General features: G+C 40.6%; 1 protein-coding gene across 2 annotated transcripts in view; it reads right to left on the bottom strand.

Moving 5' to 3' along the window:
• Positions 1-52: 52 nt before the first annotated feature.
• Positions 53-13,966, bottom strand: part of slc6a15 (solute carrier family 6 member 15) — a 36,061-nt gene continuing 22,147 nt past the window's right edge. For both annotated transcript variants that reach the window (XM_020526955.2, XM_048607712.1), the window contains exons 6-12: positions 11,637-11,747; positions 9,675-9,916; positions 9,392-9,584; positions 8,660-8,852; positions 7,045-7,204; positions 3,230-3,392; positions 53-976 (exon numbers count right to left, since the gene is read on the bottom strand). In XM_020526955.2, the coding sequence (XP_020382544.2) occupies positions 608-976; positions 3,230-3,392; positions 7,045-7,204; positions 8,660-8,852; positions 9,392-9,584; positions 9,675-9,916; positions 11,637-11,747 (1,431 nt within the window). In that variant the 3' untranslated portion in view covers positions 53-607. The remainder of the gene's footprint in view (positions 977-3,229; positions 3,393-7,044; positions 7,205-8,659; positions 8,853-9,391; positions 9,585-9,674; positions 9,917-11,636; positions 11,748-13,966) is intronic.

A 13,966-nucleotide genomic window follows, 5' to 3' on the forward strand; every position in this document is an offset into this window, starting at 1 on the left:
GGTCTAGGCCCGAAACGTCAGCCTCTCTGCTCCTATGATGCTGCTTGGCCTGCTGTGTTCATCCAGCCCTGCACCTTGTTGTCTCGGATTCTCCAGCATCTGCAGTTCCTACTATCTCTCTTCCTCAAAATGTTTTCTTTTTGAAAAAAAATTTGAGAATGTGGTTTGATAAGCTACTAAATAATTTAAGATAAAAACCAGTTTGTATATTGATTCCATGTTGAAATGCATTTTAAATATTTGTCGTAACTTACATAAAAGTTCAAGAATAAAAAAAATCTCAAATTTGCTAATCTCAGTGATGTAGTAAGAAAGAATGCTCTGATCTAAGAAGCAAGTTGATGTCCTTTAAGGAAAGCAACTGTTTTTTTACTAAAAGAGAACACTGAATAAGATCTGTCAGACGCAGAAAAGTATAATGTTCAGCTTTGCTCATAGCTACTTGTAGGCAACAATATTTCAGACAATATCATTAATATGGAAAAATATAGTCTATCTACAGGATATACATGATACATGTGCCACATCAGTACTGTGCGTGCTTTTTGAGTGGCAATGATGCTCAATGTAGCAACAGACACATAGACAGGCAAAGCTTGCTCAGAAGCTACAAGTCTGATTCAGGCATGTCAGCCATTAAGTATCCAATGCCATAGCGGCCGTTTGGAGCTGTGTCTGCTTCAGGAGTGGGGGATCCATTTTGCTTTCGGTAGATGCTGTTTCCAACCATTGGCGAGTGCATCTCACTTGGGGTCTTGCTTTGTAGAAGACTGGCATCATCTTCCTCCAAGTTGGAATTTTCCTTCAGAATCCGTCCTTTCTTGTATGAGACTGAGGCCAAAGAGTTGGAGCCATCATCCATTATGTTAAAATAACGGATGATGAAGACGACTGGGACAGGGAGTATGGCGACTAACACAAGGCCAATACAGACAGCCAAGCCCCACGTTGGGTAACTCAGAAATTTGTCAGCACCCTAGGAAAAGAGACAGAAGAATTCTATAACAGACTTCCTTGAATAATTTATAATTTGCTTCTAAAATGGGCTCAGTACTTCTTAAATTTTGTTTCAAATTTGTACTAATTTTTACAGGAATTGAAACCGGCCTCTGTCAGAACCCAAGCTAGTATGCAGGAAATAAACAAACCCTTTTACTTCAATAGAAAATGCTTCGAAGCAGGCTGCCAATTTGTTTCACATTCCTGTGAAAAATTAATACTGCCCCTCCAAAATCTTGTATTTTACAATGACACTTCTCAGCATCTCTAATACTGAGATTGACTCCTTAATTCAAGCTGCCTTGGTGCAATCGAAGTTACAATGATAGATAATCAAATGAGATGCATAAAACTATTTCTTAACAGATGAAGATTTTAATATAAGTAATTAGGTACTTTAAAAAAATCTCACATTCAAAGTTTGTCAGGGCTTAGTCCGAAAGCATCCAACTACCATGGATGACCCACTGTGTTACATTTAATTCCAAGATCAGCTTCTAATCTCATAGCTCAGCCATCATTACTTCCACCTCTGTAACATTTCTCAACTTCATTCATTTCTTGCACAAATCCTCAGCTGTTCTTTTACAATTCTAGGGGCACTTCCCTGGAAGTGATGACGAACGTGGTGAGAAGGACAAACATTGGGCAGGTTGGCCCTGGAGGGATATTCACCCTCTTCTTGACTCAGTAATTGTGCTGGGAGAGAAGATCCTTTGGGATCACTTTCTTAGGTACAAGCATTCGGAACTTGGGCGTTTGTAAAATTTTCCTTTAACTTTGACAATTTCTGTTTTGTTTTGAAATAGTACTAACTTATACTACTGACCAATGTATCTTTCCACAATGCTATTCAAATAGTTGGATGAAATTAATCGAACACTGATTTTTAGTCAAGGGAGTGAGAGGCAATGGATTGTGAGGGAGCATTTTAGGATGACAATGTGTTTGGCCCCCTGCTTTAACTCCTAAGCCATTAGTTTGTCCTCTCATTCCTGATTGTCTGATGGACAGCATGTTGTCATGCAGAAGTAGATATTTTCAGAAGTCCAGCTGACACTGGGGACCCCATAGAAACGATTTCCAATAGGATAAAGGGGTAAGGAAGGAATTGAAAAAGTTTGGCATTGGGAAAGACAGAACAGGGTACCAAGGTACCTTTATGAGGTCAACAGTAGCATTCCTGCTCCACTTGACCAACAAGGAACCTGCAAAAAGCCAAAAGTAAGAACTCGCCTATGTGTTGTGGTCTTTTGCTAACTTTTGTCAGCAACAACAACCCTTGGTCAGCCAACAATTAATTTTTAAAAATTATTTCCTGTACTATTAGTATTAATGGCAGGGCCAGCATTGGTTACCCATCCCTAGTTTTCCTGGTGCTCTAGGCCACTTCATATGGCACTTAAGAGTCAACAACATTATTGTGCCCTGGAGTCACATGAAAACCAGACCAATTAAGGATGACAGATTTCCTTCCCAAAGGGACAACAGTAAACCAGATTAGGTTGCACAACAGTTTGCAATGATTGCCATTAGACCAGTTTTTGATTCTGGGTATTTTTTCCATTGCATTCAAGTTTCACCGTCTACCACAATAGGATTCAAACCCATGTCTTCAGAACATTAAACTGACAGTCTGAATTAATAATCTGATGATGTCTCTGTTACACGACCAGCTCTCCCAGTCACACTGATACATGTAATCTAATACCATCACCACAATGTGACTTAACCAATTTTGCAGTCTGTCTCCGTGCCAGGTGATCTTCCTACGCATGACTTCAAGCAAGTTGGCATTGCGGGTACAACTTGGGAACACATTGTAAAAACAATTGATACTTAATACTTAGCCTCAAGGTTCCCAATTAAGTACCAATTTAGAACTCAAATTCTGAACATAAATAGACTTTTTCTGGTTTAGATCTCCAACTCATCTGTCAGTTCTTTCCTCTAAGGGGATGGCAGTTTAAACATGACAATACTGTGATTATAGTCAATGATGGTCCATGGCTGAACATATAAATCCAATATCAACGTTAGCCTGATAATTTTCCCTCCTGCAATGATAGATTCTGAAGTTATGGAGCAGAGAAGGCTAAATGATAGTTCTGATTGGGAATTAAATTTATTGTCTATGTACCCTGCTGTCAACAATTCAATGTTATAACCCCAAATGCACACACTCATGGAATCACAAAGCAACAAGATTATTAATGTACACAATACTCACCAATTCACTAATCCAGGCCTGGTAGCCTGGTGGACTCAAACACATCTGGACAATGCTAGCCACAAGCAAAGCAATCAAAATAAGTGGAGAAATGTATTTCCACGTGTAATAGTAATATTGGAAAGGAGTGAATCCAAGCATATCCTTCAAGTCCTCCATGAACCTAATAAAATTCAACATAAAATCAAATGTACTTCTTGTACAATTACTTTTATCAGTCTATAAAACAGAAAGTTCCTGAAGGAAGAGCCTCATATTGTGTTAGTTTTGTTGTGGCATATATGACTGTGACATGTTTCTTTTTAGGGTGAGGTTGGCAGCTTTGTAATGTACTGATGGAGAAATACATTGGCCCTTCATAGAGGTCCTAGCAAATCTGAGGGTAGAACTTCCAATCCTGGAGGCACAAAGGCAACATAGTCAGAGAGGATGATGGCATACCAGAACAGTGCCATCTACCAACTAAACAGGGATTAAATTCTGGGTTGAAAGGCTGAGTTTGGGTCTTCCTGCCCTTTGACAGCTGAAGCATTAAGTGATCGATTAATGATCACTGTATGACCTATTTTCACTAAGGTTGCACTTATTTCAGCACCAAGCAAGACAAATAACAACTAGCCCATCCAAATGGCAAATCAGTGAAGATGGACGAAATAATTTCACAGAGGATGGTATGCCATCACAAAGTCACCCTTTATTTACATGTGGAGAGTCCTTGACTCGCATCCAGCTCCCTCAGTGCCAGCTCTCAGAGTGAACAGAACCTCTGACTCTCCTGTTTATATCTGTCAGCCAGGGCTCCCTAATTGGATCAGATTAACAGCCCCAATCAGAAAGCACATACTCTATGAGGGCGACCTGGCTGTGACTTCATTACAATCACTACATCCCTCCCCCTCTGAGTCTGAGGACATAGGCCAGTTCTTTTTTCTCGTAGCTCCTCCTGGGGCGCTGTAGCACCCTGTCAGCTTTGTCCAACTCTGCCTCTGATATGGGTGGCATGTAATGCACAGGAGCTTGCCTCTTGTGCCCAGACTGCCTCAGAAGAAATTCATCCTCCTCTTCAAGCAGCAAAGGCATTGAGGCAGTGTCATCTGTGGTGTCCATCTCAGATTCCAAGGTGTCTTCAACGCTTGATGGAGAGGAGAACCCACAGGTTCTGGAACAGTCGGAAAGGCAGTTGAGGAGCTGGGCATGTTGTGCACCCACACTGTTTGCAAGTTTGCAGCCTTCATATGGTCTATGTGCTTGCTCAGGGCTATCACACTTACTCAAAATTTACACATCACTAGACCTGACCTCGCATTGACCATGCCTCTTACCTATGCAGGGCCATCTCCGTGGTTCCTACACCAAACTTTGTCTGCTGAAGTAAACTGTCTCTTACTTAGCGGTATCTTATGTTTGGCATTGGTGTTCTCGATGCCGTTTCACCGTTCCCCCAGGCCCAGGAAGATCAAATGTAACCTGGTGCGGAGTCTTCTCCCCAGTAACAACTCTGCTGGAGCTATCTCTGTAGTTGCATGAGGGGTAGTCCTATAATCAAACAGGAACTAGGCCAGTCTGGTATCAATTGAAGCTGTTGGCTGTTTCTTTAAGCCTGCCTTCAAAGTTTGCACTTATTCTTTTTGCCAGACCATTGGTTAATGGATGGTATCAAGCTGTCCTCATGTGTCGAATACTATTTGACTTTTGGAAATATTCAAATTCCCTGTTGGTAAACAATGGTCCATTATCTGTGACCAACACTTACAGGAGTCTGTGTTTTTCAAAAGACACACGTGGTTTTTCTATCGTCATCCCTGTGTTTGCCGAATGAACTCCGTGCACATCCAGCCACTTTGAGTGGGTGTCCACAATGACTAAGAACGCCACCCATGAAAGGACCTGCATAGTTAATGTGTAGCCAGCTCCAGGGTTTACTCAGCCACTCCCATGAATGTGGGAGAGCTGCTGGTGGTAATTTTTGTCCTTGCTGGCACTCTGGGCATTGCCCCATCAACGCGGCTATGTCTGCATCCTATCCTGGCCACCAGACATAACTTCTCACCAACATCTTCAATTTGGAAACCCCTTGATGATCCTGGTGAAGTTCAGCCAGTATCTTGCAGTGACCTTTGCTCAGGACAATCACTCTTGTCCATAATAATATGCCATTCTCTACTGTGATCTGCTCTCTCCGGGTCCAAGAAGGTTCCAATCCTGGTTGTGTTAGCCCTTTGCTTTCCTCATCATCACCAGCAGTTTCCGTTTTGCCAGGACCAGATCTTTCTGCATCCAAAGTCTGATACTGTCAGCTGTAACTGTAAGTGTGTCCAGAAAATTTGAAAACATCACAGACTCTTCCAGGAGCGGTATCACCAGTGGTGTATCTGCCAGTGAGAGGTGGCTCAATGCATCTGCATTCGCTACTTGGCCTCCCGGACGATGTTCCAACTTGTAATAATACACACTCAGTATTAGAGCCCACCACTGAATTCAGTCTGAAGCTTTCCACAGCACTGCCTTGTCCTCTTTATGTACTCCTAGCAGGGGTTTGTGGTCCATTATTATTACAAATTCACATCTGTAAAGATATTGGTGAAACTTCTTGACTCCAATTATGACCACCAAGCCTTCCTTCTCTATCTGGGCGTATTTACGCTCTGTATTAACCAAAGTCCTGGATGCATTTGCAATTGGGCATTCTTCTCCATTGGGCCATCTTTGAGCTAATGCGACCTTGATGCCATACGGGCATGCATTGCATGTCAATACCAGATCTTGCTTGGGATGAATAGTGTGCCAACACTTTAGAAGATGCTTCTTTACTTCCCTGAAAGCTATTGCTTGGCTATAAGAATATTTCCAAGGCTGACCTTTTTTAAGAGTTGATGCAAGTGTGCCAAGATGGAGGCCAGGTTATGTATGAACTTTCCGTAATAATTCACCAGCCCAAGGAAAGACCTAAGCTCCCGTACAGACATGTGAGCTGGGGCACCTTTGATCACCCTCACTTTCTCTTTCAATGGATATAATCCAGTCGGGTCAACTCTATAGCCCAAGTAGGTCACTTGAGGTGCCTCGAACACACATTTTTCCCTTTAAGGCGTACGCCCGTCTGGGAGAAATGTCTAACGACCATGACCAAGTTCTCTAAGTGCTCCTTATTCGCCCTCCCTGACATTAGCACATCATCTAGATAAATGCTGACCTGGGGCAGATCTTGTAAAATGTTCTCCATCGTACACTGCAGAATTGCACAGGCTGATGATGCTTCCCTCTAAAGCTACCTGCCTGGAGGATGTTATGGCAGGCCTTGCTGTGAAGAGTTAGCTTGGGTGTCTCGCCCCATATTCAGCGAGTGAGACACATGCTAGGAGTGGAATTTTCTGTCCTGAGAGTGGGTTAACCAAGAGAGTTCACGCTCGGCTCTTAGTAACAATCTAAACTATCAGCGATGTTGGAGAACTATGGGTAAACTATAATGCATCAGTGAACAGCTTTGTTTAGGTCACTCCAATGAGGTGTCTTTGAACCTGAATTCAAATTGGCCAAGCATAAATATTTATCGTCACTCAGATGATCTCCAAGTTCTCCTTTAAGAGTTAATTTACTGTGACTGATTCTCATTTGTGTCACTAGATGGAGTAGTATAAAGTTAAAAGCTCACAAAAAATAACTGCTGCCTGTACAATGGAACAAAAGCCTTGCACAATAAGACTGGAATATAACTTGAGTGAAAAATATAATTAGCAGAACCGATATTTTTCAGTCACTTCTTGTTACACAGTTTTTAGTAAATTTCGATGAATCACAGGACTGTTGGTACGTACTTATCTGTGCCATAAACCCAAGCGATAACGATATTTTCCAGGATAACCACAATTAGTAGGGGCAGTGTGGCTGAGTAATCATCAAACATGGTTACAAAGTAGTTTCCAGAGCGCTGCACAAAGAGGAGGCCTATACTGAAAGCCACAAGACAACAGCCAACTGGAGTAAAGGAAAATATATATTACAGACCTGACAGATGGCCAAAGTACATTGCAAATCACCTACAAATAAGCTGACTGTAATCCTGTAATTGCTAGCAGAGTAAGCATGAAAAGGAAGCAGAATTTTAAAATCCTAAGACTTTTCCACAGTGTGATACTACAAGCAATGTTCATTGAATAAAGGCACCAGTGTTCCCCGTCCAAAGCCTTTCATGGGTCCACATTGAAACTAAAATTTATACATTGTCCACTGTGAGAGTTTCAGTATTTATTTCCTTCACGTACAAAGTCAGAGACAGAGAACTTGCTTGTTGGCCGATTTTGAATTTGAAGAATTGCCCTGAAGTCAAAGCTAAACAATGAAATGCTGAATCTTTAATATAATTCCCAGGCAAGATTGAGCCACTGAGTAAAAATTAATGCTGAGTAAGCAAACTTTCTGTTAGCTCAGTTGTGGCTCTTAACAATTTTTCTTTTTAATAACAACAGGGGGGAGAAAACGTTTAGATTTACCATAATTTCTCAAGCTGTCAGTAGCAAACTGCAATCAGCATGTGTAGCTGAGTGAGGGAATTGTGTTTGAGAGTTTCACTGATAGATCGTGGTGAAGCTGAGTTCCAGTTTCTGAAAGCAGTGAGGCATGGACCATACAGAAAACAGAAGAGGCAGTATGAAGTATATAACGCTGTCTGCAAGCTGTTTTAGACGTTTTGAACTTTAAAATATCGAATGTTGGTAATAAAATCAAAGGGTCTAGAGAGAGTAAACAATATGAAACATTTCCCCCTTAGTAGAGGGATCATTAACCAGGGGAATAGCTTTAAAGTAAAGGGCTGGAGGTTTAGAGGAGATTTAAAATAAGAATGTTTTCACCCAGTGGGTGATGGGTTTCTGGAACTTGCTGCTGGGAAGGGTCGTACAGGTGCGAGCCATGACAGTATTTAAGAAACATGTAGATGACCATTTGAAGAGCCATAGCTTACCAGACCACAGACTAAAGTGCTGGAAAATTGAACTAGAGAAACTAGCTGCTTGATAACTTGCACAGACACAATGAACCAAGGTGCTGCTTTACACATTATAAAACTCTATGGCTATGACTCAAGAGGATTCTGTTTCTGTACTAAGTTCTAACCAGGTTGATATCACAAAGGGTGAGTCTACCCATCCAAAGGAACTTTGGTTCCAATGTATTTATTTTCTACATAAATGTGACTTGGTTTTTGCTCGATTTATGAGACCAATAAAATATTTTAAGAAAACCTATTGATGAAAACATGACCACTAAATGTGCAAAGTTAAATGGAAAGATAAAGCCCAGCCTTTCTAAATCCTGTTCGCTCACACTCAACCAAATGTTAATTGGCCCGGTATATGTATAACACAATTGTCAAAGAGCAAAATCACAGCTTATTTTGGGACAATACTAGATGTTTCACAAAGTAATACTCACTGGTGAGAATTTCTTTGCGTATTTTGAATGTATCCACAAGGGGGGTGAGTATTCCTTCAATGGTGCCAAACATGCTGCCCAAGCCCAGATTTACTAACATCAGGAAGAACAACACTGACCAGAAGGGCGACGCTGGGAAGTGAGTCATGGCCTCAGTGAAGGCAATAAAGGCTAAGCCAGTTCCTTGCACAGCCTGCAAAACACAAAGTTAAGAATCAGATCGTTTCAGATTTAAACACTGCAGAATCATGCTCCAGGATCTCAGATCCATGGGTAATTTTGGCATTTTTCAGCCAGTCTACAATGACGTTTTGATGGTGGTTCTAGAGAATTTTACTCAGTCAAGTAAAAGGTTCCTTCAGAATCTGAACAAATCGCTGTGACTTTTGTATGGGTTTAGAATGCATCAGCTACCCTGATTACATTGGGCAATCACAGACATCTCTTTTATTCAGGCAGAGAGATACCATACAGCACGTGGCAGATGGAAATAATGAGATTTGGAATGGCTTATATTTCCCCTTTATTCCATTTATCCCATCATTTCCATACACCCATGAGGGATCGAGTGAGTTCTGCTTACACCTGCCCTCAGATGCAGAAGAATTTTTGACAGATGTTAAATCAATCAGTGACCTACAATAAATAACTCCATTAGTCAGATAAGGTATCCTTTTCCAGAAAAGCTGGAGGAAGGTCATACCTCTATTCTTTGGATGATTATAGACTTACCTGGTTAAGTTCATCCTCTAATTGACATGAATCCAGGCCTAACTTTGGAAATTCCTCTTCCTTCACTTCCTTTATAATGTTGTACATCTGATGGTAATCTGTTGCTGAAACATCTGATAAATTAACATGATGAGGAATGAGATCATGACTGACTGCACCTACTTTAAGCATTTCCAGGATCTTGTCTGCGTTTCTGCAATGTAACACATGGAGCCAAATCAGTGTCAGTAACAGCATGCAATTCTGGGGCAAAACACATATGAAAAACGAAATCAATACCCACCTCACAATACATTTTTCATTGATAATATTTGCTTTAAAGCCCAAGACAGCAAACACTACAAGTGTTGCTAAGACAGATGTGAAGAAATTGATGAAGGAGACAAGGACAGCATCAAAATGGCAGTTGTTATCTCGTTTGTTATAGCTGGAGAAAGCAATCACACCACCAAATCCCAGCCCAAGGGCAAAGAATACTTGGGTTGCAGCCCCTCTCCAGACCTGAGGGTCCAACATAATTTCCAACTGTGAGGTAAGAAAAGAGGTTGTCATTAGTGCTCTGTGCAGACTCAGCCAATTCCAGCAAGTAACAGAAGTAGAGCTAGGATTTTTCTTTTTAAAGAAGCCCTACAGACCATCCCTGATATTTGCTATTATAACGTGCGCTAACTAGAACATATTCACCTTGCAGCCTTGGCAATGGCTATTGCCACTGGGCACTCCACATGAATGTTAAAGATATTACAACCAAAAATAATTTAAAATTATCTGGTGACTGCTGTGGAAGGTTCCACATAAACCTCAACCTATTATCTCCTTTTCCTGATAAATCTCCCCTCTTGACACTCACATGGTACTGGCTGTTATTTCTGCAGTTTCTTTGCAGCTTTATTTGCTATTCATCTGTTTGCATATCAACTGTGTTCAAACTACTGTAATAACCTACCAAATGGGTTCAAATGGCTTTCAATCCCATGACCATTACCATCTAGAAGGATAAAGGAGGCAGATATGTGAGAACATCACAACTGCATATTCCCCTCCAAGTCACTCACAATCCTGACTTGGAAATAAATCCCCATTCCTTCAGTGTCGCGAAGGCGAAATCCCAGAAATCCCTCCCCAGTGGTATTGTGGGTCTGTCTACACAATGTACCTCGCAGCAACAAAAGAAGGCAACTCACTACCACCTTTTCAAGGGCGACTTGTGATGGACAATAAATGCTAGCCCACTCAGCAATGCTCACATCCCGTGAATAAAACAATGAAAGGAAGGGATTTTGGAGGAAGGAGGAAGAGAATGAATTCATGAATAATGTTGTAAATAATGGGTGCTAGGTACCATTTCTAAAAGTGAGAATTATTCAGGATTGGTGCAACCGACAATCTTTTGCCAGGGTCTCTGTAATTATATTTGGTTGATGATGTATTTTGTAAACAACTAATTACAGTAAAATTTAAATGGTAATGTTTCTGCAAAATTATGTATAATTTACAGTGCAGAAATATGCTGTTCAGATCAACTAGTCTCTTCTGGTGCTTATACTGTATACTATACTTCCTCGAACCTCATCAGCATATTAATTTAGTCTTTTCTCCTCTCTAGCCTCTCCTTACAGACACCAATGCTATTCACCTCATCTGCTCCACATAACAGCAAGTTCTACATTCTAATCATTCTCTGTATAAAGAGGTTCTGAATTATTTATTAGTGGCTATCCTATATGTAAATGCATGAGAACCTCACCCCTTGTAACTGTTATAACTATTTAAGTTTGTCCATTTAAGTACTGCAACCTTCATAATAAGGAATCTTTTGCTGATGTAGCTTTTTAATCCACAATATAACTAGTGTCTGTTGTTGAAACTGCAAACTATACCGACCATTAATTATATTGACAGATACATTAATCACAAAACCTATACTTATCTAAGCAATACAATTTTGTTTGTATTTCTTGCTGATTTTTGGAATAAAATTCACTTGTGAGGGATATAAATAAAAATTTTAGACCTTTTTATTATTCTTGTGTTAGCTTGAATACATAGTTTGATTTGAATAGATTTATTCTGGGAACAGAATAAACGAGTTTGTGATCATCATAAAGATACTGGTACACTCTACCACTAGGTGGCATGCAGTATAACAATTGCGTGTGCTTATCTGGAATTTCACCATAAAATAGTACTGACAGGTTCATTAAGAAACATTTTTAATTTAGCAATAAAACTAAGCAGAACACACCTTAGGGGTAAACATATAACGGATTCCATCCAAAGAACCTTTCAGAAGAAGACCTCGAACCAGGAAGCAGATAAGTACGACATAGGGAAACAGGGAACTAAAATACATCACCTGAAAAATAAGTGGAGGCCAATTATTTTCAACAAAAGAATTGAAAAGAAAACCTCTTCTTCACTTCTAAAAGATATATGAACACTTTACAATTTCATTACTGCATTTCAACCAATCTGCATGACCGAAACTTTGTTAAATACAAGGATTTTTCAGTTACAATCAGTATTAGTCTTTACTGTATCTACAGGGTAATCAAAGATTTTAATAAAGCTGGACAGTAGAAAATGTGCAGTTGACAACATTAATTAGATTCATAATGAACTAAATATGCAGGATGATCAGCAATTAAAATTGCAAGATCAGGTAGGAGGTTAGGAATTCTATGGTGAATGACTCACCTCCTGCCTTCTAAAGCCTGTGTGCCAACTACAAAGCTTAAGTCAAGAGTGTATTGGAACATTCTCTACTTGCCAAGATGAGTGCAGCTCCAAAACACTTCAAGAAGTGCAGGTTGGACAGTGTAGATAGATACCAGACCTTTGAAAGGTCCCAAAATTTGATCTTGGTTATTGGTACAGCAAAATTATTGAGATGGCAATGGAGAAAAATATGAGGGACGTAAGTTAAATGCAATCTATCTTCAATTGATTGGTTAACTTATTCTAAACAGGACATTAGTGCTATTGCACTCTGAAGCAGGGAGGCAATACTTGAGAGGCTGCATGAGCTTAGGGTTCATTTTCAAGCTCCATTAGAGAAGGGGTGGGGGGTAATTCACAATTTTCAAATGATACCAAACGTAAGAGGTATGGCAAACAGGATGGTATGAATCACCTGCAACAGGTTAGCAAAATGGCTAAACAAGTGGCAGACAGAATTTAATTCAGCCAATGGAAGGTGATGCAATTTGGCAAAAGAGATAAGAGGCAATATAGATTTAATACACAATTCTAAAGAGAGTGCAGGAACAAAAGGACTTAGAGGTGCATGCACATTGATTTTTCAAGGTAGCAGGAGGATGTACTAAGAGAGTGATTAGCAAATCACATAGGAGCTTGTCTTATTAAAGACAGGACTGAGTAAATAAACAGGGAGTTTATGCTGAAATTGCATAACCCTCTGGTTAGACTAGAGTGTAGCATCCAGTCTGATCATCACACCTTGGGAAAGATATGAAGGTCCTTGACAGGATGTGGAGAAGATAACCAAACTTGTTATAGAGTTGGAGAGTTTTAGTTTCAAGGTTCAGTTGGAAGGGGCAGAGTTTCCCTTGGAGAGATCAGGGTAGATTTGAAAGAGGTGTACAAAACTACAAGAAGTTAAGATGGAATATATAAGGAAAGGCTCTTCCACGTTAGCTAATGGTCAAAGATCTGGGGACACAAATGTAAGATTCTGGGCTAGACACACAGGATAAATGAAAGGAAAAACAATTTTTACATATTTTCTAATCAAACTATTCAGATATGTTATTATACACCTCTGGAACAGGGGTGTCTTGAACCTAGGCATCCTGGCCCAAGAAAGGGGACTACCGCAGTGACAAAAAAGCCCTGACAGCAATTTTTACACAGACTGGTGATTACCTTAAAATCACTTCCCATGAGAGTAGCAGAAGTAGAAATGATCAATTATTTCAACAGGAAATTAGACTGGCCATTGATGGATGTAAACCTTTGGGCTACAGGAAAGTAGTGGGTGAGTGAGACAAATGGATAGCTTAAGCAGGGATCTGGAAGGATTTCAATGGACCAAATGGCTTCCTTCTGTGTCCTAAATTATTCTGGTTGCAATATTGTGTGACTATTGATGGTCACGGCAGTGGACGTATCCACCAGCTAAAGAGCTGGTGAAACTCTACAGTAACCATTCACCTCAACCAAAGTTAACACTATTCAGGCACTTACCTGGTTGGAGACAGGGTCCAAGCCAATTTCATAGCAGATGATCCACCTCCAAGAGCTGCCAGCTGATCATGGGCTGGCAGCTCTCTATAACGAGTGGCGCCACCAGGAGTGGTGGTCACCGATAGGTACTACTGTCAGGTCTAGGAGTATAGACTCATCACTGAAAGCCTTGTGGAATATAGGGAGGCTCCAACACGAGGGGAGCAGGTCTGTTTAAAAGGCAAGTGAGTGTGTTCCCACATTGGTCTTCCTTGCCGTCTAATGGATCCCTTCATTGGGAAAGGACTATCCAGGTAGGAAGGAATTCCTCCTAAGCTGCATGTATGCTTTCCAGGATTTGTCTGGCAGTTTGTCCCCATGCATGGCCCC

Source organism: Rhincodon typus, chromosome 18 (assembly GCF_021869965.1).
Source record: "Rhincodon typus isolate 14 chromosome 18, sRhiTyp1.1, whole genome shotgun sequence".
Lineage (NCBI taxonomy): Eukaryota > Metazoa > Chordata > Chondrichthyes > Orectolobiformes > Rhincodontidae > Rhincodon > Rhincodon typus.